Source organism: Gossypium hirsutum, chromosome D02 (assembly GCF_007990345.1).
Source record: "Gossypium hirsutum isolate 1008001.06 chromosome D02, Gossypium_hirsutum_v2.1, whole genome shotgun sequence".
Taxonomy (NCBI): domain Eukaryota; kingdom Viridiplantae; phylum Streptophyta; class Magnoliopsida; order Malvales; family Malvaceae; genus Gossypium; species Gossypium hirsutum.
Genome location: NC_053438.1, coordinates 44,564,194 through 44,589,887, shown reverse-complemented (window position 1 = coordinate 44,589,887; position 25,694 = coordinate 44,564,194). Strand labels below are relative to the sequence as shown.

The 25,694-nt window shown below is 34.0% G+C and overlaps 1 protein-coding gene and 1 non-coding gene across 2 annotated transcripts; both read left to right on the top strand.

The window, feature by feature from the left end:
• The first annotated feature begins 6,275 nt into the window (after window positions 1-6,275).
• Window positions 6,276-6,381, top strand: LOC121215066 (small nucleolar RNA R71). Its single transcript, XR_005910801.1, has one exon. It is a non-coding gene; the product is annotated as a small nucleolar RNA R71 (small nucleolar RNA).
• Window positions 6,382-19,958: 13,577 nt separating this feature from the next.
• LOC107908450 (protein PHYTOCHROME KINASE SUBSTRATE 1) lies at window positions 19,959-22,092 on the top strand. Its single transcript, XM_016835622.2, has 2 exons — window positions 19,959-20,096; window positions 20,488-22,092. Exon 2 carries the CDS (start codon window positions 20,518-20,520, stop codon window positions 21,937-21,939), a length of 1,422 nt encoding a protein of 473 aa, XP_016691111.1. The 5' UTR covers window positions 19,959-20,096; window positions 20,488-20,517; the 3' UTR covers window positions 21,940-22,092.
• Window positions 22,093-25,694: the final 3,602 nt, after the last annotated feature.

The window sequence follows — 25,694 nt, the reverse complement described above, 5'->3', positions numbered from 1 at the left end:
TAGAAAAATTAAACTATAGAGGTCACACGGCCCATGTCTCAAGCCGTGTAACAATGGAAATAAGGACACACGGTCGTGTCCCAACCCGTGCCCGTGCCCGTGTAACTCTCTGAGTTGGGTCACGTGGCCAAGCCACATGACTATGTGCCAGGCCGTGTAACACTCGAAATGGCCTCACACGCCCGTGTGCCAAGCCATGTGCTAGGCCGTGTAACTGTCTGACTAGTAACCTTTGAAACATACAGGGGATACACGGCCGTGTCATATGGCTATCTGTCACACACGACTGAGACACACGCCCGTGTCTTCGACCGTGTGGACATGAAATTGGCAAAAATCAAGCCATTTTCGTCACCCTTTTCAAACATGTACCTACAAGCAATTTGTACCCAAATTCATGGCAGTAATAACATACCAATTCATGCATGAAACAACCAATCATATAGACCGTAAATCCATCCAACCAATATGCCAATAAGGCACCTCATTAAACATACCTAAACATATGCATGTTTGGCCATATTTCAACCATTCACATGTAGCTCATTTCCATTATAAAACATACCATACTTGACCACATTGCGACTACTCCATCACATACCAAATTGGCTATTGAAACATGAATCAACTTAACCATAATAACACACAACAACAAGATGCCAAAAGCACCAAAATTGTACCAACCAAAATAACAAATACAAGTCAAACTTAACAACTAACATCAAAGACAAGTCCACCTATACATGCCATTATAACCTTGGTCAAAATATCAAAACTACAAATATATTCGCTAGATAGTGTGATAGATCTCCGATGAGCTTCTAAACTGATCAAGCTTTTGATATCTATGAAACATGGGAAAGAAAGCTACGTAAGCATATAATGCTTAGTAAGTTAGTAAAACATGAACATAACTTACCATTTCAATGCATAACATTAAAATTTAAGCATGATATAATTCAACCACAAGCTTGGCACAATCCTAAGCACCATCAGCAACATATGTTAGTGCATCAACTCATAAATCACTTGAACTATCATAAGATAAGTATTTATACATGAAAATTTTCATTTGAAATCATCAACTTCATGAACATAAGTATACTTTCATTGAAAATTTCCTTTTCAATCCTCTTCACAGATTCATGACATAAGCCATTTGGATACTTACCATTCCTTTACTTTTCATGCCTGTTGAACCATTTAGAATAACATTGGGCATGCGGGAAAGCTCACACAAAGTGTGCTAAACATATAACCTTTCCTTTCTTTTACATTGTTTCTTACTCAAGTCTTTAAATGGGTTTTCTCACACAAGCTGACGGTCGAAATGTAAGCTACACGATGCTGCTCACAAAAGCTGTTGAGTATCCACAACACAAGCTGAAACTCAGCCATCGGTAGGACATTTAGGACCAGCACCCAAAACATGGTAACCTTAATGACATGTCATTTGTATCTTACAAATTCCTAAGGTTCAAACGGGTCTAGATAATCTTCGTAATATCATTGGATTTCAACATTTATTTACATGATAAATAGCACAATTACATATGAATCAAAATAACTTAAGTCGTTATTTAAACATACAAACTTACCTCAATTACAAAGATGTCGAAACAAGATCAACTAATATGAGGATTTAGCTTTTCCTCGATCTAGATCCGTACAAGGTTTATCTTGATCTAAATAAGCATATTCAATCCATTTAATACTTATAGTATTCAATTCAGTCCAAAATTCATATTTTTATAAAATTACACTTTTGCCCCTAATATTTTAACTTCTTTACAACTTAGTCCTTAAGCTCGTAAATTGAAATTTATGCAATTTCATTCACATTTCATGCTACCTAAATTCACTAGGGACCTATACAATCTCATACAAATCAGCATTTTACAATTTTACCATGGTATTTTACTACTTTTACAAATAAGTCCCTAAATGATAATTTCATCAAAAACTTATTTATTTAACAACAAGGACTCATAATATTTCATTAAATTTCAAAAATCATGCAAACATGCTCACGGGAAAACCCTAAACCTTTAACAATTTTGCAAATTAGTCTCTAAGCTAACTAGATTAAGCTACAACGATCCTAGAAACATAAAAAATCATTAAAACGGAATAAAAAAACCACTTACATACAATAGGAAAGCTTGTCTGAATATCTAACCCTTCTCTAATGGTGATTTTGGGTTGGCTTTTTATGAAATGAAAAAGATGATTCTTTTATTTTAATTAATTTAACCTTTAATTACTTATTTATCATATTGTCCTTTAAAACTATTCATATTTTCAATAAAACCAATCCATAAATATCCACTAACAATTTAAATGGTTTATTTACCATCTAAGTCCTTTCACTTTAAAGTTCCATAGCTATTTGACACCATTAACTAATAGAACTCTACTTTTGTACTTTTTTACGATTTACTGCTTTCTACTTAACTAATCATGCAAACGTCAAAATTTCTCAACAATATTTTTATACGACCTTTTTAACATACCATAAACATCAAAATAATAAAATAATAATTTACTCATCAGATTTGTGCTCCTGAAACCACTGTTTCGATTTCACTAAAAATAGGTTGTTATAAAAGGACCGTGGAATCGATGCACTATTACTTACTTCAGGATTCGAAGCTTGAACGTTACTTTTAGCTTCATTAACTACAGCCTGGTTCAACTTAGCTGACATTTTGAATCAAAAAGAAAATACAATATTAGAGCGAATCAAAAGAATCACACAATCACAGGGTATATGTGGCATGTATATACTAAACTCTACTCCGTTATGTTAGTCCTAGAATCGACTAAATCATAGCTCTGATACCACTAAATGGAAACCCCTAACCTATCTCTATTTTTGAATACAAAGTATTAGCAAGCAGTTCCAAAAAATTTATAACAAAACATATATCATTAATGTCATTCATTAGTAAATAATGAAAACTCATTAAAAACCTATCAAAAATATACAATTGGGCTTTAAATCGGACCTTTAAGGCCCAAGAAATTAGTTTAGAAACAATTCTGGACTAATTTGAAATAAAATAGGGGTTTTAAGAATAAGTAACAAAAATGTGAAAATAGGGGTCACATGGCATTGTGGTCAGGCCATGTGACATAGTCCAGGCTGTGTAATAATCAAACAGGGGATACACGGCTGTGTCATAGGCCGTGTGTCAGGTCGTGTAACTCTCTGACTTGCCACACACGGCTATGTGCCTAGACCATGTAACTCACTGACAAAAAACATTAGGAATTGACTAATGACACACGGCTGTGTAGTCAAGCCGTGAGTGTCACATGGTCATGCGACAACCTATGTCCCAGGTCGTGTACCCCAAATTTTACCCAAAAAAACATTCCATTTTAAGACTAAACCATACATATTAAATCATCCCAATTATACACACATTCAATAGACCTAGGCACCATTCCAACATATCTAAACATACCAAAATAATCAACCTATTACATCTAGCCAATATGCCATTCAAAGGCACCACATATATATACTAAACATTAAATCTTAGAATAATCAAAAGACCTCCTTATAAAACATTAAGCAAATAAGCTTTACACTATGATCAAAATCACTTCAATCAACAACTAAAACATCAATATGTTCATTTATGCATTATATATGTATCCTTGTTTCATCAATACAAAACACATCCTAAGCAAGACACACATCCCATTAATGAACTACATCTATCCACATTTAAGAACTACATATTTATCTATATATACATGCCACTACCCAAAAGATACAAAAACTACCAACTTAGATGGATAGTGTGAGATGGTTGGTTGATCCGTCCAGTAAGTCAACAATAATTATCTACAAAACAATCCACAAAAACCCTTAAGCCTACATAACTTAGTAAGGACATAGTATAACATTTAATCAAAATACAATTAGACATGGTTCACATAGATACCAGAATAAAATCAGGAGCATGTATATGCCTTTAGAAGTACCAAAGTACAATTAGGGGTGCGTATGTACCGCAGTACAACAGGGGCACGTATGTCCATACAGAGGTACTCAAGTACAATAGGGGAACATATGTGCATTTAGGGGTACTGAAGTACAACAGGGGCATGTATGTGCATTCAGGGGTACCGAAGTACAAAATAGGGCATGTATGTGCATTTAGGGGTACCGAAGTACAAGTAATGGCACGTATGTGCATTCGGAGGTAACGAAGTACAACAGGGGCACGTATGTGTATTCATACAATAATTAACTATAAACATAATAACTAGGAACAAGAATACAAGTATAATTTCATTTACGTATTGAAATACTATGAACTTACTTAAGATTTGATTTCGGTTAACACATAGGGACTATTCCACTATTTTCCCCTTTCATCAGTTATTGTGTTTTTATTCAAATATTGATCTATATAATAAATAAATACAATATATTAATCTCATACACCTTTTACATTCTATTCAATGCACATGATCCTTAACTTTTCATTAATTACACATTTTCTCTAAACTTTTACAACTTTTGCAACCTAGTCCTTTAACCCAAAAATTATTAAATTAACCATTTTTAAAGACTCACATACCAGCTAAATGTTCAAAGCCTCTAAACAATCCATAAAACATCTCTTATTTACCAATAAACTTTGAAATTTTGACATTTTAACAATTTAATTCTTAAATCAAAATTAAAAAAAATCATTTCACAAAACAACCAAATACCACAAAAAAAGCTTCAAACACATGATTATCATCGAAAACATTTGAGATTCATCAATGGAAACTTCTAAATTTTTTAACAGATTTAAAAACGAAGGTATGGGCTAGCTGGACTTAATTGCAATGATTTCAAAAACATAAAATTCATTAAAAACGGGGTTCAAAATCATACAATGCATGAAAATATGCACTGGTCGAAGCTTTCTCCTACTACTCAATGGTGTTTCGATTTTCCTTCTCTAAAATAAAGAAGATGGTGATTTTGGCATTTTAATTTATGTTTCAATTACTAATTTACCAGTTTACCCTTGTTAAAAAGTAAAATTTTTAGCTAAACCTTGGCCATAGCTATCCACTAATATATTATATGGTATAATCACCATCTAAGTCCATTAGATTAAGATTCCACATCCATTTGATCTTTTTAACTAATAGAAATCAACCTTTGCACCATTTTCAATTTAGTTCTTTTTCTTTAATTAACTATCTAAATGATAAAATTTCTTAACCAAACATTAATATGACTCTAATGACTCCACAAATATTCTATAAATAATATTTATGAGTCGACACGATGAAAATTTATGGTCCCAAAACCACTGTTTCGTCACCACTAAAAAATAGGTTGTTACAACTTTTGTCTACTTGAATCTTTTGTAGTTTATTCCACTTTTGGTTTGAAAGTTGTGCTTCCAGGAACTTCAGAACTTTCCTCCTTAGACAAGGCATCATTTACAACTGCTGGCAGCTGAGTGCCACTCTAGACTGTTATGGCTTTACATTGTTCTTTACATTGAGATCTAGAACTTTCTATGTCACTAGGCAATGCTTCTTGTTGTCTGGAACTTAATGCAGTGGCAATTTGTCCCGTTTGATTCTCCAAAGCTCTTAAAGAAGTTGTTTAGATCTAAATAATTGTATCATTCTTAGCCATATGCTCTCTTAACAAAGTTTCCATAGTTGATGTTGAAGATGATGAACTTTGTTGCACATTTTGTCGCAGCATTGGTTGACTATGTCCAGGTGGTACACCAGCCACATTCTATCTATTAATAGTGTTGACATTTCTCATTCCCTGATTACTCTAGCTGAAATTTGGATGTTGCTTCCACCTTAGATTGTAGGTGTTGGAGTAGGGATTGTTGTTGCTATGATTAAAATTTCCCATGTAATACACAGAGGCTGGATTGGATGGGCATTCATCAAAAACATGATCTTCTTCACAGTATACGCATGCTAGTTCTACAACCTTCATCTCTTGCACTATAGAAGGTCTTTTCAGAGTTTTAATCATATCTGTTAAGGATGATACTTGAGCTGTTAACGATGTAAACGCATCAAGTTCCATTGCTCCAGCAACTCTTCTACCTATACCTACTCTGGTTGTGGGGTACTAATAATCATTATTTGTTATTCTTTCTACAATTTTGAATGCTTTATTGTAGGATTTTTCAAGAAACATCTCATTATCAAATGCATCCACCACCATTCACGTATGAGCATTTAATCCATTGTAGAACATTTCCATTTGTGTTCAATGTTTAAAACCATGCATCGGGCATTTTTTAATTAATTCCTTGAAACACTCCTATGCTTCGTATAATGTCTCATCTTCAGATTGCCTAAATGATGTAATGTCATTCCTCAACTAGCCATTGGTGTTGGGAGGATTGTACCTAAGTAGAAATCTCTAACATAAATCATTCCAAGATGCCACCATACCTAATGGTAATGCATTCAACTATGATCTGGCACAACCTCGCAATGAATAAGGGAATAATTTTAATCAAAGGGCATCTTCAGGAACACCCTACTGCATGAATGAGTAACAGACTTCAATAAAAAGTCTCAAATGCAATCTGAGATCTTCAGTCGATAAACCACTAAACTACCTTACCGTCTACAACATTTCAAACATTATTGGTTTTCAATCAAAGTGTTGAGCTTGAATATATGGCCTAACAATTCTTAGACTTAGATCACCCAAAGTAGGCACTACATGTTCTCTGATGGGTCTATCTCTATCATCTATGATTTGAGGAATATCAACATTCCTTTCATTCTAGAGTATCTAATCTTCTCTCATTGGATCATTTAAAATACTCTCAATTTTTCTTAATGTTTTCCTTATTCACCTTAAAGTCCTTTCAATCTCAAGATCAAAACAGTATTGTGTATCCTCTTAACTACTTCTTCTTATGCACTAATACAAATTTGAAAAATTAAATAAAAATACTAATTAATTGTTCTAACAAAAATAACAAGAATAATAACAAATCAACTTTTCACCAATGTTGTCGATCCTCGGTAATGGTGCCAAAAACTTGTTTCACGTAAATAACTAATGCAATTGTGCATGTGTACACATCATTCAAGTAATAAAGTGATAAGTAAGTATTGTCTCCACAAGGATTGGAGATTGGTAAGAAATTGATTAAGTTATTATAATGCTATTAACTATACTACATAGCAGGAAATACTCTTAAATTGAATAAGATGTTGGTATAATGAATTAATGTAATTAAATGCTAAAAATAGAGAATTGATATGGCACATAAAATGTAGTGGAAAATTATAGAGAAAAGTAAGAGTAATTCTGTTGTTGAATGAATAGGGCTGGAATTATTCAGGGGAAATGCTCATATCAAAATAATGTCATGGCAAAATATTGTCTAATCAACTGCTCAGAGAGTCACTAGTGTAACCTGCCTTTTTTGATAGCTAGATCTTAAGCTAAAAATCTAAGTTACTATATGTCTACAGAACTCCAGATTAATAAATACAATTAACATCTTTCTCTACACAACCTGGAACATATATGTCTAGAATGCTATGAATATTCTATCGAATATTTGCTTGCATCAAATGATTCAAGATCTAGTATATTTAACCTTTTTAGAATTAAAAATAAATCTATGAACAGAGCACACAATCAACTATGTCTAGAGCTTGCATGCATGTATTTAAAATAGGCATAAATCGAATGAAACAGTGATATAGGCAATCTCAAATCATGAGCATTAAAGATTATAAACATTCACCCAAATAACTCCAACCCATAAAAGAATTAGTTCATGGGTAGAAAAGTAAATGCCAAATTTAAATCATTCATCGACATTTAAAGAAGTTTGAATAACAGAAATCAGGAAAACTAAAGGCAGAACTGTAGAATTTCTTGCCACACTCTTGCTTCTCTTTTATCTTTCGATTGTATATGAATCCAAGATATATGTCTCTTCCCTTTCTTCACGTTTGTATTCTGCTCTCTGTAGTTACTACCATTTCTTTCTTTGAAATTTTCTAATGGAGTTCTTCTCTGCGCAGAGAGAGGATTGATGTCACCAGTTTCTTTCTCACACAAATTCTCCTCTCCTTTTTTTTCTTCTTCTCTCTTTCTTTTATTGGGTAGATCCGTCGCACCTCAGCACACTTTTTTCATTCCTCTTTTTAGTTGGATTCTCTGGTACACACACAGCTAGTTGAGAATGACATGGATAAAGTGCTTAGTTATCTTCCCAGAATTACCAAGGCAAATTTGTTGGCAATCAATTTCACCATTTGCCACAGTAATATTTCACTTCCTTTATTTTCCCTCTTCATCTTCTTGCTCTTCTTACACTTGTGTTCACACAAAACCACACATTTCCTCCCTAAGTGATAAAAGTAACAAATAATTACCATTATATCACAATCTAAGCTTTGTTATCCAATGTTCTAAAAATATCCTAAAAATACAAATGTATTCACTTTATTACAACTAATTAATTCTATTAAGAGGCCTCAAATATAACTTTTTTCAAGAGTTATTAGCAGACTCATTTCACAACTTGTGTGAGCATTTATAATTACAGCTCATGTGAGCAATTATAGTTACAACATGAGTGAGCTTTATCCTCGTGTATCCAATGTTATTTCATTATGGTTCATCATGAGGAAATTGAATATATAAATGATTATATGAATCGATTCTATGAAAAATGAATATATAAAACTATTATATGAATAGATTATATAGAAATAGATATACGGAACGATTATACGAAACCGTTATATGGAAATAGTTATATGAATTGTGTATATGAAATGTTTATATGGATAGATATGTAAAAAAAGGGACATTTGAAATGAATACTTGAACTGAAAATGTGAAATGTTAAGTGAACATGATATGGTTGAATTGAACTTTTAATGTGTTTTCTTGTATATGTTTGATGACATGAAGAACTTACACGTTTTTGTACATGTGAATTTACCAACCTTGTGAGACTTGTGATGTGTATAGGCAATTAAATGAACTCATGACCTTGATTATAATTTTTGTTGTGAAAGGTTTAGGTTAAGTCCTATACGGTAAGTTAAATTTTATGTTCAATACGAACTTAATAAGCTTTACGCAAGCTTACCTTGTTTATGTTTTTCTTCCCTGTAGATCGTCGATTTCAAGTTGTCGATTGGATTGCTTTTGGATATCACACTATATGACATCTTTTTTTGTAACTAATTGTTCACTTTGGATCAATTATAAGTGGCATGTAAATAAAGTTTTAATATATATACTATAAGTATTTGGTTATGTTTGGAGCCTTTTTGTATATGAATAAAAAAATAGTAAGTTTTAATGGTTGTGTTGAAGAATGTAATGGTGCAAATCTATTTGGTGTTCTCCATGCTAATTAGGTAAAGAAGTGTGCATAAGTTTTATTCATTTGGTGAACTTAGTTTATGAATGTGAACATGATATTATGACAATAAATTTGATAGTTGAATAAGTAGGAAATATTTGATTTGTATACTTGTCTTGTGCTTTGGTGATAAAATAGTCATTTTGCTTTAGGTAAATTGGTGAACTTTGGTTAATGTTATGTTAGCAATGTGGGAAATGGTGTTATGTGTTTAATTGGGTATTGAATTCATGGAATGGAAGGTATGGTTAACTAACTGTTGATGTTTGAATGATCTATGTTTTAACATTTGAATTGTGGTGTCAATAAGGGCATATTGGTTAGCCACTTAGGTTGAATGTTTTTGGTATGTTTAAATGTGTTTTTAATAGGTAAAAATGGTTGGAAATGGTTTATCTTGGGACCTAAGAAATGGTTGTTGAAGTGGCTTATTTTTTAAGTTATTTTAGGTGCACATGGCCTAGGACACAGTCTGCCACACGGTTGTGTGCCATACATTGTCACTTCACACGACCATATGTCTTATTGATTTTTGCTAAAGGTTTGTCCATGCGATCTCAGAGAGTTACACGGGCTGGTGACACGGGCTTGTGACCTTAAGCTACACAGATTCACGTTATTACACAGTTTGGCCACACGGCCATGTCTTTAAGCCACGCGGTCTAGGCTCTGTCACACGGCTGTATTTTTTTATTGTTTTAGATTAGTCCATTTTTGTTTCTAAATTGATTTTAGGGTTTTGAATGCTCAATTTAACTCTTATTTTTGAATGTATGCTATAAATGATGATTGTTTATTAATTTATGATGTTTAAATTAATTTTTCAATTGTGTTACTATATATCAATCTTGTTAACTATCGTAATATCTCGTAACCTTAATCCAAAAATAGAGATGGGTTAGGGGTGTTACATTTAATGGTATCAGAGCTACGGTTTAGTTGATTTTAGGAATGAATGTTGCATGTATTAAGTCTAGAAATACATGCCACTTAATAACATGTGATAGTGTGATGACTTCCAATCAATTTGACATATTTCCTTATAGATCAAAGATGTCAACTGAATCCGATCAAGTAGGTTCCGATGAACTACAGAGTAATGTTCTAGCCACCGATCTAAGGGCTATTCATAATGTGCCCAAATTCAAGTAGGTTCCAATGAACTACAGAGTAATGTTCTAGCCACCGATCTAAGGGCTATTCATAATGTGCCCAAATTTTAAGAGCATAGAGAAGAGGCTCACAATACTTTTCTTAATATGACGAGGGATATGATTAATGTGTATATGAGAGTCAATTTTGTGTCTCAACGACCTCTACCCCCTCGTCCTCAAACCCTTATACGAAAGAATATTTATATACTTTCTATTAATAGAGTCTGAAAATATAGAGCCGAAAAATTTCACGGTAAAGTGAGTGATGATCCGGCCAGAGCTGAATTTTGGTTAGAACACACACAGAGAGTTCCAGATGAAATGTTGTGTCGTCCTAAAAATTGTTTGAGATGTTTAGTGTTACAGTTAAAAGATGAGGCTTTTCATTGGTGGTCAACTCTAGTTACGGTTGTACCAAAAGAACGGGTTACTTACAAAATTTTCAAAATTGAATTTCGAAAGAAATACATCAACAAGTGATACCTTGACAAGAAGAAAAATGAATTCCTCAAGCTAAAATAAGGAAATAGATCAGTTGTAGAGTATGAGCGTGAGTTTGTTCAGTTTAGTAAATATGCCTTTGAAAATGTATCTATAGAGAAAGAAATGTGTATTCATTTTGAAGATAGATTAAACGACAAGATCGAGCTGCAGGTTGGTGCAATAGAAATTCGAGAGGTCATAGTTTTGTCTAATCGAGTTCAGAAAATGGAAAAAGTTTACAACCACAAGAAACAGGATGAAACAAAAATTTGCAACTTCAATAAGCGAAATACATTTAGAGTATTTTATGCTTCTCCACCGAAAAAAATGAAAGAAATGAGTAGATGTTTTCAGTGCCATTAGGGTTTTCTGACAGAGGTAGAATGGAATAGAGTAACCTGAGACCACTTATGACTTCAGTAGCTAGTATGGGTAGCTTCAGAAATGTAAATAGACTTGAAGGTAGCCATTGTGGATGGAATCATGCTGGGATATGTAGATTGAAAGATGGGTCATATTTCATTTATGGATCTCTAGATCAGAAATCAGAAATCAGACTGTAAGACCTGTTGTTACTTCTACAAGAGGTTGACGGTCGGGAATTTAAGGCACTGTAACATCCCAAAATAGGGCTTAAACGAAACAGTGGTTTCAGGACCACAAACTCGACAAGGAAAAATTTATTTTTATTATATTTTTATGGTCTACAATTTCACAAAATGATTTCATGAAAATTTCATTCAAAAATTTTGACGTTTGGGCACTCGATTTAGTCAAAAGGACTAAATTGTAAAAAGTGCAAAACTTGAGTTCTAGAAGCTAGAGGTGTCCAATTGTTATGAAATTTTAAATTGGAGGTCCTTAAATGGTAATTAGACCAATGGTTAAATTGTGGACAAAAATGGATATGAGAAAAGTGAAATAGGATATTTTTAAGTTAGGGGCATTTTGGTAAATTGGTAATTAAATGGACTAAAAGACAAAATAAAAGCCAAATTTCTTGTCGATCTTCTCCATATGGCCGAATCTGTCATCGAAGCCATGGCTAGGGTTTTTTTCAAGCTTCCAAGCTTCATAGTAAGTCCATCTTTGCCCCGTTTTTAATGTACTTTACATTTTTAAGATCCCCATAGTTCGGTTTAGCTTATTCTACCATTAATTCATGTTAGGGTTCATATTTGGAAAAATACCCATAGGTGAAATGTGTTTATTTTGATGTTTTATGGTAGAATATGGAGCTTGAAATTATGTTAAACAACTTTTGCTTGGCAACTTTAAGTGAAAACGAGTAAAACGACATAATCGGTAAAAATACCTAATGTTCATAAGTAAATGTTAGAGTGGGAATTTGAAGTTGCCATAGAAGGGAAAGATGTTCATCACGTCATAAAACATAAGAATAGGGGATGAAGTTTAATTTTCGAGCTTTGGGGAAAAGTGTAAATATGCAAAAGTTTAGGGGAAAAATCATAATTTTGCCAAAGTTTGAGTCAAGGACTGTTTTGATTTATGTGATTATTAAATAAGCTAAATTTTCTATTATATATCAAGAAGAATGAAATTCGGAGTTAGACCAGGGAAAGAAAAAGGTTGAGGACTAAGTTGCTAGATTTGATCGTATTTTATGCCGATGTAAGTTTACAGTAAATAAATGCAATATTTCAATAATTATTATTAATGTTTTTATTTTCCAGCAATTATGTACTTATTTTATGAAATTATTTAATGTTGACTCAAGTATGAGATGATAGAGAATCAGTGTTAAAAAGTCCCGTCGAAATATTAGGAATGTATCAGATACAAATGTCATGACATTAAGGGAATGAGATCCCATGTAAGACCATGTTTGGGACATGGAATTGCCATTATTGAGGTTATGAGAGGTCCCATGTAAGACCATGTCTGGGACATGGCGTTGGCACTAAGATGAGAGGTCCCCCGTAAGACCATGTCTAGGACATGGCATGGGCACCAATATGAGAACTCCAATGTAAGACCATATCTGGGATATGACATTGGCAGTACAGGAAACATCCCATGTAAGACCATGTCTGGGACATGGCTTTGGCATGTTATTATCAGACAGGAGACGGGAGTATCTTTAGTATTCCAAGTGGTTCAACGGGCTAGTAAATGGACTATGTTACATGAAAGTTCAGGTAAAAGCATAATAAATATATTCAGGTGAGTTATAAGGGTTAAGAATATCTCAATTATCAATTTAGAAAGAAATTTCAGCAAGGGAGGAGTAATGAGTTATTTAAGTAAGCAAGTAAGTAAACAAGTAAGAGAGTAAGTAAAGAAAAAGCAAAGACCATGATACTTGATGATAATTTATGAGTATAATTATTTATGATAAATGTTGTTATTTATTTGCTTGTAAACTTACTAAGCTTTAATGCTTACCCTCTTTATTTTCCTTCTTTTTTATAGTATCACCAAACTAATTCGGGGATCGTAAGGATGTCAGAAATCGTTTCACACTATCAACAGACCATCTCAGTATTTTGTGATCGAAACATTTTAAGTTATGGCATGTATAGGGACTTAGTTATTTTGTGTGTGTCCTTATGATATGGCTAATGAATAGCTATTGAAATGTCTATTTAAGAACATGTTTTGATGTTATGTATGCCTAAATGATAGTTAATACAAAGAAATTATAAAAGAGTAAAAATTTGCAATGGAACAGTTTTTGGACAGTAGCAGTGACGTGATTTTGAAAAATCACCAAAAATAGTTGAAATGGAATTAGAGAGTGACTGAGATATAGAATTAAATCTTATCGAGTCTATTTTCACATGAAAGAAACGCAAAAGAATTTTATATTATGAGATATTTGAATTTTAGTGAGACAGGGTCAGAATGGTTTTTGAAGTCCCCCACTCTGAATTTAGAAAATCATTAAATATTGTATAGAAAGAATTATGAGTCATAATTTATATGTCTAGATTCCATAGTGAGTCTATTTTCAAAAGAAACAAATAAGAACATTATCTAAACTCTGTACAATGAGATAACTAATTTTTAGTGAAGAGGGGTCAGAACCATCAGATAGTGAAATAGGGGAGACTTTAACGAATAAACTGAACTAATTGGCTAAACCAAAAATTCTGGAAATTTTATGGTAAGAAGATATATGAGTCTAGTTTTAGGGAAAATTTATGGATATAAATTTTGAGTTTCGTAGCTCAAGTTATAATTAAACTAGTGACTATTACGTAGGTGGAGAGTTTTATTGTGAATAGTGAAATAAATTATTTTGATTTGTTTAAGTATTCGGAAAATTTTTAATGTTCCCTGTTTGGACCCGAACCATTTTTGTTGTATTTTTTAGGGTCTCGAGAGCTTTTTTTAGGGACATATTGATTGAAAGTGAGCGAATTAATTATAAAAACAAATTTTTATGCTCCAAACTAGTAAGTTAAGTCAGATAACACCTCATACTCGACTCCGGCAATGGTCTCGGGTAAGGGGTGTTACAGGCACAACTAGATTCAGTAGATGTGTTACAAAATATACAGCGGTTCAATCTGAAGCTTGAGCTCCCATCAGAGTTTATGCGATCCTAGAGCACGAGGAGGCTTCAACTTCGGATGTTATAGTTGGTATTTTTTCTATCTTTCATGTTACTGGTTCATCGGGTGGAAAATGAATTTATAAAATGATTATATGAATCAGTTATATAGAAAATGAATATATAAAATGAGTATATGAATCGATTATATGAAAAATGAATATATAAATTGTTTATATGATTTGATTATATGGAAATAGATATACAAAATGATTTTAAGAATCGGGCATATGGAAATAGTTATATTAATTGTGTATACGAAATATTTATATAGATAGATATGTAAAAAAAAAGGGATATTTGAAATGTATACTTGAAATGAAAATGTGAAATGTTAAGTGAATATGAGATGGTTGAATTAAGCTTTGAATGTGTTTACTTGTATATGTTTTATGACATAAAGAAGTTAGACGTTTTTGTATATGTCAATTTACTAACATTATGAGACTTGTGATGTGTATATGCAATTAAATGAACTCATGACCTTGATTATAATTTTTATTGTGAAAGGTTTAGGTTAAGTCCTTTACAGTAAGTTAAAGTTTACATTCAATACAAACTTACTAAGCTTTATGCAAGCTTACCTCATTTTGGTTTTTCTTCCTTGTAGATCGTTGATTTTAAGCTGTCGATTAGATTACTTTTGGAGATCACACTATCTGACATCTTGTTCGGTAACTAATTATTCACTTTGGTTCGATTATAAGTGGCATGTAAATGAGGTTTTGGTATGTATATATATACTATAAGTATTTGGTCATGTTTTGAGCCTTTTGGTATATGAACCAAAAAAAAAACGATAAGTTTTAATGGTTGTGTTGATGAATGTAATGGTGTAAATCTATTTGGTGTTCCCTATGCTATTTAGGTAAACAAATGTGTACAAGTTTTAGTCATTTGGTGAACTTAGTTTATGAATGTGAACATGATATTATGACGATAAATTTGATAGTTGAATAAGTAAGCAATGTTTGATTTGTATGCTTGTCTTGTGCTTTGGTGATGAAATATTCGTTTTGCTTTAGGCAACTTGGTGAACTTTGGTTGATGTTATGTTAGCAATGTGTGCAATGGTGTTATGTGTTTAATTGGGTATTGAGTTCATGGAATGGAAGGTATGGTTAACTATGGTTAACTAACGGTTGATTTTTGAACAATCTATGTTTTAACTTTTGAATTGTGGTGCCAATGAGGGAATATTGGTTAGACACTTAGGTTGAATGTTTTTAGTATGCTTAAATGTGTTTTGAATAGGTAAAAATAGTTGGAAATGATTTGGCTTGGGACCTAAGAAATGGTTGTTGAAATGGCTTGTTTTTTAAGTTATTTTAGGCGCACACGGTCTACCACACGGTCGTGTGCAACACACAGTCACTTCACACGACCATGTGTCTTATTGATTTTTGCTATAGGCTTGTCCACACGGTCTCAGAGAATTACACGATTGTTTGACCCTAACTTACATGGACTAAATTTATTACAGGTTTTGGCCACACGATAATGTGTTTGAGCCATATGGCCATGTGTTTGAACCACACGGTCTGAGCTCTATCACATCGCATGACCACACGACCACGTGACCCTTGCTTTTAGTTTTTGCTATATTTTTTTTGTTTTGTTTTAGATTATTCCATTTTCGTTTCTAAATTGATTTTAAGGTTTCGAATGCTTAATTTAAGTCTCATTTTTGAATGTATACTATGAATGATGATTGTTTATTAATTTATGATGTTAAAATTAATTTTTCAATTGTGTTACTATATTATCGATCTTCTTAACTTTCATAATATCTTGTAACCATAATTTGGCAATGAAAATGAGTCAGGGGTGTTGCACCCACACCTGATTTACGTGAATACAATGCACTAATGTAAAACTGCAACTTTTACAACTTAGATCTAGATAGATCTCACTTAGATATGTACACAACATGAATAAATGCGAGCTAGAACCAGCCTCAAACAACCCTATATGGTTTCTCATATTAGGAAAACACATTGAGCACTTAGATCCAGTATTTGGGATTCCTACTTACATTGTTACGGCTAACAATGGAGATACGAACAACTTTTATTGTCATTACTAATCCGGGATGTTCAAATACATTCCTTCAACAAAAATAATATACAGAATCAGCATACAAATCGGCTATGGCATTAATCAAAATTGGTCAAAGCTAAAAATAAAAGAAAAAGAAACACACGTTAGATCTCACTAGAATCGACACTTACGCTTCACCCGTTTACTAGATTTGTGATGTATACTGATTACAAAGTCCAAAAACCCCTAATAGAGATCAAAGAGAGTCTGGGAAAAGAGTGTAAAATCAGTAGAAAAACAAAAGAAGAATGATGAGAAGGAGACTTAGAGAGGCGGCAATGCAATAAAGGATATTGTAGCAATCAAGGTTCCAATGGACGACAATGGGTGGAGGGAAAAACAACAAAGGGGGTAGCAAAAAGTGCAACAAAATGTCGACTAAAAGGTAAAGTAAATAGGAGGCAAAAGAGAATAATAGCATTACTAATGAAAGAGGTAAGGGGAAGCACAATAATGGTGAGGAAATTATGTTGATAGGGCATCACTAGAAGGAAGAAAAGAGAGTAAAAGTTGAGGAAGAGAGAAAATGAGGGTGTGGGCGGCAATAAGGGAAAAAGAGAAAAAAAGATGAAAAAAAAACCTCTACATAAAAATTAGTTTAGTCTTATTTTTAAAAACTAATAGCCTTTTTATAATTCAGATAAAGTCTTTGAATATTCAAGTTTATCAGATTTTTCAATGTTCGAGTCAGACTGAAATCTGACAATTTGCTAAGGGTGGACGACATAAGCTTAAAAAAAATAATTTGCGAGTGAGGGGAATCAAAATCAAGTCTCAATGATAATTTCACTTACAATTAACCATTAAGCTAATTACTCATTCGTACTATAATTTTACAATTTTATCAATTAGAAATTCAAGATGTGACATGGGTAGTCATGATGCATTGCTAGATGCCACTCTCTATTTGTAACATTAAAATTGTTCTAATGTCAATGCCAATGTTATAGGATCCTATAAAGTCACACCCTTTAATTGCGATGATCAAAATGCAAATTTAAAATTAGGATTATGTTTAACATGTCACAGAAATTAAATTGATTATAGAAAAATTCTAATAATTAATTTAATTTGACAATGTTAAAATCAATCATGATATGTGTACATATTTCTTCCACATATGTAGAGAGTTCGATTAAAATAATATGAAGATATATTTCACATATTTTAATGTGATAAATTTGCTTTATCGAATTTATAAATATAGTATTTAACAAAATTTGATAAATAAAGATTAGTTTTAATTTTGAAATACAATTGATATCTTATAGAAATGAGTATATTGCATTTTTAGCCGTAAATTGTAATATTCCTCAAAGATTTAAATTTTCATTCATTACAATTTTGAATAAATTGAAGGATTAATCTAAATTTTAAGGTTACTTAAATTAAAACTTTGACTAGCAGAAAATTTTTTTCTCTCTAGAATAATTCTGTGAGATTTTTCTGATTGTAAACTTCCAAGTGGATCACGTAAGAAGTCAAGATTTCATGTTGTGTCTATGATTTCGACATAGACAAAGGAATCACTTTTGTACAAGTGTTGTAGACATATTTTTGACCCTTTTCAACCTAATTCATTCCTCGCATATGGATTCGCAATTTGTGATCGCCAGAATTTATTTTTCTGTAGTGCAACGAGGCATACTTGCGATTGAACGAACTGTTGAGGCAAAATGAGCTAAGAGTTGTTGAGTGGCACTAGACAATGACAATTGTAGACTACCACTAACGTCGTTAAAAACTTGTCTTATTTGGTTTGACAATTTAATGAAGAAAATCTTTGGACGTGGTAATGTGCTATTTTATTAAAGATAATTTTTTTCCATCTATGGAAACCAATCCTTAGCATTAGAAGATCGGATAGGATTCATGTGAATCAATTAAACCTTTGGAATGTGGAGATTTGATCGAAATAGTGTTGCTAATTTTGGAAAGCATATCTTCAATCGGTTGTTCATTGATTGTTATTGTGTAATAGCTATTTTCAAGGAGTTACTTTGTATTCACGTTGATTCTATGTTAGCAAGCTAAAAATTGATATAAACTTTAAGGCTTGTATAAGTTTTGTATGACAGTTTATTGAGTGCATTCTAATCTATTCATTTGAGGAACTATTTCGTGAGAGAGTGCAAACTGAGTTATAAACATTGTTGAGTGTTTATAGTCCAAGTTCTTAATAGGAGGATTTGGAGGTGAGTGTTCTAATCTGTAGGTACAAATGTGAGATATCTATACTTGAGGAATGATAGAGAGTGAATTACTTGTTGTATTCATTATTAAAGATAGTGAAATAACTCACTAAGTTAGGCTTTACAAATGTAGGGAAACTAAAGTACATAAATAGACATATGTGTTATTTTTGTTTTGTTTGCATAGTTTTTTGTAGTGCCAAGTCGTAGTGGCTACTACAATCTTACACTTCCATTGCAATTTTCATTTTAAGTAAATATGCAACTTAAGGTTGCAACATTAACCATTTGCATAATTTATCATTTATAGATTATATTTATTTTCTATTTTTCCTTTCATGTTTGCTCCTTTAGCCTTCTAATAGTACTCGTCATTACCACAACGTTAATAGTGTCAAAGTATAAATGGAAAACAGTTGATAAAACAAAAGTTTTGTAGATGCATGATTTTATATATGCATGGTTATATTTAGAAAAATAGACAATTTGAAACATTTTTTTTCAATTAAAATTATAAATTAAAATAATTAATTTTGTTCAGTAGAAGCAAACAACAGCATTAAGCAAAAATAATAAAATCAAACAATTTTGTAAGTTACCATTACACTCAATAAAAAGTATTTAGTGAACCAAATGTTGTAATATAACTTTCTCGAAAATAATCAATATTTTCCATATGTGCTAAACATTATAAAATAACTATCCCAACAATCACATTCTAAAATTTTATATTCCATTAAAATTATAACATAGAAAAAACATAAAACACTACTTTCTTGTCAATCCAGCCTTCCATTCCCTCCCATAATAATAATAATAGCCACAAATCAACTAATAGAGCCAGAACAACATAAACACATGTATCTTTTTTTTCTCTTTTTAATTTTGTTGTAAATATATTTGTCAAAGTCCTAAGCAATAGCCAAGCTCTCCATGTGATCAGCTTGTGCAGATGATTGGACATGTAAACCCAAGCAAAAATTTAAAGCTTGTAATTGTATCCACATATGTTTTGAAAACCCATTCCAAAATAAAAATCAAGTTTCCGTACAGCGTGGCCTAAGTAAACATATATGAGATATACTAATCAATTGGTATTATATATATATATTCATTTGCTAAAGATAACTTGAAGAGACTTAAATCAGAGCTCTAGTTGTGAAGAAATATAATCCAGGTTTGCTTTAGTCCACAAGTAGATGGGCCTACTCCCTTTAACATCTTGCAGATGGGAGATGTCATAACTATACTTAGCATAGAACAACTTTCTTACTAAATCTCTCTTCTATTTTATTTCATTTCTTCTCTCTGCTACTTTTCATCCTTTGGTTTCTTGTAATAAATAGCGTTTCCCCTTTCTTTTTTCATATTTGCTTGATATAGCTTTCTAAGGCAATCTTTGGGATTTCCCAAACCAGGATTTTAGTTGTCTTCAGACTGAACTTTGCTATTGTTAACTCTTTTTCATTTTCTTTCTGTAGTTTTGTGGATCTTGTTGGGTTGTACTGGAAAGTGGAAACGGTTTTCTTGGGGGTCATTTTCTCACTCGTATTTTTGTTTTATTGCAGCAAATATTTTATTTGAATCTCGAGAACTCCATGGCTATGGTAACATTAACATCAAATTACAACACAAACCTGTCGCAAACATTGTCCTTTGAGGAAAAAAATAGCAGCCTTCGTGATGTTTCTTTCTCTACTTTCTTCGATGATGCTGAGGAAAACTATGTAAGAAAACTTTCGGCTTCAAACCGAGAGCTCAGCTCCAAGACAACCAACACCAAACAAGATGAACATCATTATTTAGGACTGAAGAAAGAAGACGATGGAGAAATTGGAGTATTTGGAGCTGAAAAATACTTCAATGGAGGAATTGATTTAGAAAGTCCAAGAATAATCAAAATACATGCAAAAACATTGGAATGCGTTAAAGATGGTAGAGTCAGCATAGAGCCTGTCAAGCCTGTAATATATCAGGGAACTCCAAGTGTTCGATCAGAATCAAGCTGGAACAGCCGAAGTGCATTGCTCCGAAGTACTATGAGAAATCCTCCTGCGAAAAAACCTCCTAAAGTGAATGGAAAGAGTTTTCTTTCGGGTCTTGCTGGCTGCAAATTTTACTGTTCTGGTAGAAATTCAGTTGATATTGAAGAAGCACAGGTTGGTGAAATAAGTTTCAAGAGACCAGCTGCTAATGGAGAGGGCTTGCAAGGCAAGCCAAATAAAACTGCATCCAGTAAGGCCAGCCTAGAGGTTAATAAACCAGTGGCGGAACCCTGGACCAAGGAAGACATTTTTAGTTTCCCAACTATGAATTCTACTTTGGGAATTCGACCTGTTGAAGTGTCACTGAAAGGAGATGTGGATGAAATCGGACGGAAATCATTGGAGGTTTTCGGCTCGCCGGCACTTGGAAAGAGAAACAAGTCTTTGAACATCGAGAGGAGGCTGCAAATGTTCTCTCTGGATTCTAATCCCAAAGCAGAAAAAATTGAAAATCCTAAAGGCAACTACAACGATACAGAGAGCGATGCAAGTTCAGACTTATTTGAGATAGAGAGCCTCACGGGAAAAGTCAATCCGTTTCTTGTCAAACAAATTTCTGATGCAGCGTCTGGGTGTGCCACCCCAACAACTTGTTATGCACCAAGCGAGGCCAGCATAGAGTGGAGTGTGGTCACAGCAAGTGCAGCAGATTTCTCAGTCATGTCTGACTATGAAGAGCTAAGGCCACCGGTAACTTTTCCAAGCCCAATGAGAACATATCCGGCAACCACCAAAACCAAAGGTTCTAAAAACAAGGGCCGTTCCAGTGGTCTATTGGGGTGTAACAGCCAAAAAGCTGTTGAAGTTGCTGGAGATACACAAAAAACAAATGACAAGGCAGGTTTTGACCCAAGAATGCGCAGTGTGTCTGATTCCTACATACCTGCAACAAGATTTGGAGCTGGCACTAAACTTGCCGCGGCTTTTCAACCTACTCATACAGCAGGAGCTTCACGTCTCTTGTTTATTCAGTAGCTTTTAATCTTTCCCTGGACCTTATTTTGTACAACTTGTGATGGGAAATTTCACTACTATACCTTATGTGTCTATTGTAGCCGTTGTAGTGTTGAATTCCATAAGTGATGCTAATTATTTAGAAAGTAAATCCAAAAAGTTCATGGGGGGTCATTTGTTTGGCATGAAATGCATGAATTCTGGATGATGAAGATGAATGTAGATGTGTTTGCAACCAGATATTGGGGTTAATGGAGCCCTACTCATATGCCCTGGCAGTTCCCAAGTTATTTTTGGCTTGGCCTCCTTTTTCCATTGTAAAATTAGAGACTTAGAAACCTATTCTGCTCAGCTAATCCTGTTAAATTTTAGAGCAGATCAACGGTCAAGACCATAACTAATTATCTTTCCAGCATTACTATTAAGTGCCATGACCTGGAGTTCCAATAATTGGATCTCCTGTGCTTTTATCGATATTTTCTATTTGGACCACAGTAGAATATAATAGAGATCTCTAAGCTTGAATTATACTTGTAGTACCATTACATATGTGAGAGATAAGTCAAAGAAGTTAACAATTCTATTTATGTTTAATATATCTTTCACGACCCAAAGAATAGAAAGTGTTGAACATGGACTGCAATGCAACAATAGGCCAAGGAGCAGACCAGCAGCTATGCAGCAGACCAGAACTCGAGCAAGGCCAAGAGCTGCTTAGTTTATTTTGTTTATTTTATTCACTTTTGATATTTGTAATCTTTTGTAATTGAAACAAGTTGATAACTTGATTTCATAGTTGTTAGGATTTGATAATGATGGATGTAATAGCTGATATGTTTCAGCTTTTAGTTTTGAATTGTTAATTGTCAACTTGCTAAACTTAGTGGGAGCAGTTACAAGCTTAGGTAACTGACATTTCAATTTTGTAACTCATATATTTTTAAATGAAATGAAAAGTAATTGTGTTCCATTCAGTTACAATTTTTCTTGTTCTTGAGTCTTTGTTTTCATTTCTGCTTGTTGTTTGAAGAGCTTATGCTCTTTGTGTGTTTCTTTTGGTTATTTTGCTGCTGTCTTTTATCCAACAAATGGTAATCAGAGCCTCCTATCTTTGAGGACCTCTGTTGTTTAGACTTTAGCTTTCAAACCAACTTAGAATCGAGTTTGCAAAGTCAGTTTCAACAGCATGAGTTTTGCTCCTCCTCCACCACCAGTTTTTGCTGGAGACAACTATCACATTTGGGTTGTCAAGATGAAGACATATCTTCAAGCACTTGACCTCTGGAGTGCAGTCGAGAGTGATGTCGAGCCAGCACCTTTAAGAGCAAATCCTACCATTGCTCAGATCAGGCAACATGCTGAGGAACGAGCCAAGAAACACAAAGCAATGGCCTGTTTGCAGAATGGAGTACCAGATGTTATTTTCACTCGTATTATGGCCTGTGATTCCCCTAAGCAGGCATGGGACAGGCTTAGAGAGGAGTTTATGGGATCGGGCAAGACCAGGCAGCAACAAGTCATTAATTTGAGAAGAGAGTTTGAAAATCTAAAGATGAAAGAATTAGAAACCATTAAATAGTATTCTGATAGAATCATGGCAACTGTGAACAACATAAGACTCCTAGGAGAGGATTTTAGTGACAGTAGAGTGGTTGAGAAGGTGATTACCACTCTTCCAGAGAGGTTTGAATCGAATATATCCTCACTAGAGGACTCGAGGGACCTTACAACCATTTCCTTGTCTGAATTGGTTAATTCTCTCTATGCACTCGAGCAGAGGAGGGCTAGCAAACAGGAGGAGAACCCTGAAGGAGCTTTTCAAGCAAGAGCCAGAGAAGGTTCTAGCTCAAACCAGAGAGCTAAGAAACCTTGGTTTGAAAGAAGGGATAAAGCAAAGAATGAAGCAGGCAGAGGAAGGTTTCCACCATGCATTCACTGCAAAAAGACCAATCATCTGGAGAAGTTTTGCTGGACTAGACCTGATATACAGTGCAAAAGCTGTAAAAAGTATGGCCATCATGAGAAAATTTGTAGGAGTCATGACAAGGCACAAGCACAGCTAGTTCAAGCCAAAACTGCTGAGGATGTGCAGGCTCAAGAGGAACATGTGTTTACTGCTTCATGTTTTGCAGTTAACAGCAAGTGCAGCTGGCTTGTGGATAGTGGTTGCTCACACCACATGGCTGCAGATGTAGGCCTTTTCAAGAACCTTGACAGGAGCTATGTTTCAAAGGTCAGGATAGGCAATGGCAACCTGATTGAGGCAAAAGGGAAAGGTGATGTGGTGATACACACTGGTTTAGATAACAAAGTTATTTCTGATGTGCTCTATGTGCCAGAAATAGACCAAAATTTACTAAGTGTAGGCCAGTTAGTTAAGAAAGGCTATTCACTAGTTTTCAAGAATGATTCTTGTGTTATAAGTGATGTCTATGGTAGGGAGATAGTCTCGGCACCTATGGCAGACAAATGCTTCATGCTGGATGTGAGTCAACTTGAGAAAAGAGCTTACACAAGCTCAGTGGATGATACTGATCTTTGGCACAAGAGGTTTGGCCATGTTAACCTCAAATCACTTGATTTGTTGCACAAAATGAACATGACAAGGTGCTTGTTGTTCCAAAGCAAACTTCCAGGCATCTTTTGGGCTGAGGGTGCCAATACCTCAGTTTATTTGCTCAACAGACTACCAACACATGCTGTGAAGGACAAGACACCTTTTGAAGCATGGTATGGACTTAAACCTGTTGTCTCACACTTGAAATTGTTTGGCTGCATATGCTATGTGCTTATACCAGCAGAAAGAAGAACCAAACTTGAAAAGAGGTCGACTGCTGGCATATTTGTTGGCTACAGTGGCTGTAAGAAAGGCTACAGGATATTTGATCCCTCGACCAAGAAGATTTTGGTAAGTAGGGATGTTAAATTTGATGAAACAAGTTTTTGGAACTTTGATGGTTCAGATACAAGTCAGTTTGAAGAAGAGGAAGGTGATAGTAACCTGGATTTGGCAGAAAGAGAGACCAGTAATGCCAATGTTGATGATGCTCCTGTGAGAGGGACTAGGTCCATTGCTGACATCTACCAGAGATGCAATGTGGCCATTATTGAACCCTCTAATTATGAAGAGGCTGCTAGAACCAAGAGCTGGAGGAAAGCTATGAAGGCTGAAATCGATATGATCCACAAGAATGATACTTGGGATCTGGTGGATAGGCCTGAACAGAGGAAGGTCATTGGTGTCAGGTGGGTTTACAAGGCAAAATTCAATGCAGATGGCTCTCTTAACAAACACAAGGCAAGGCTTGTGGTGAAAGGGTATAGCCAACTGGCTGGCATTGATTTTGAGGAGACTTTTGCTCCAGTAGCAAGGTTGGACACTATCAAATTACTGTTTGCCTTGGCTGCACAGAAGCATTGGAAGGTCCACCAGCTTGATGTCAAGTCAGCCTTCTTGAATGGCTTCCTTAAGGAGGAAATATATGTAGAACAACCTGATGGTTTCAAAGTCCAAGGAATGGAGGACAAGGTTTATAGACTGAAGAAGGCACTTTATGGTCTAAAACAGGCTCCTCGAGCCTGGTATGACAGAATCGATGAGTATCTGTCCAAACTCAGCTTTGAGAAAAGTTTGAGTGAACCAACTTTGTTTGTGAAGAAGTCCAATGATGAGACACTGCTGATTGTGTCAATTTATGTAGATGACTTGCTGGTTACTTGAAGCAAAATTGAATTGATTCAAGAGTTCAAGGAGAACATGCAGATTATGTTTGAAA

Bases quoted from the DNA above. Each gene is read 5' to 3' on its own strand.
- LOC107908450 (XM_016835622.2), top strand. From the start codon at position 20,518: ATGGCTATGGTAACATTAACATCAAATTACAACACAAACCTGTCGCAA.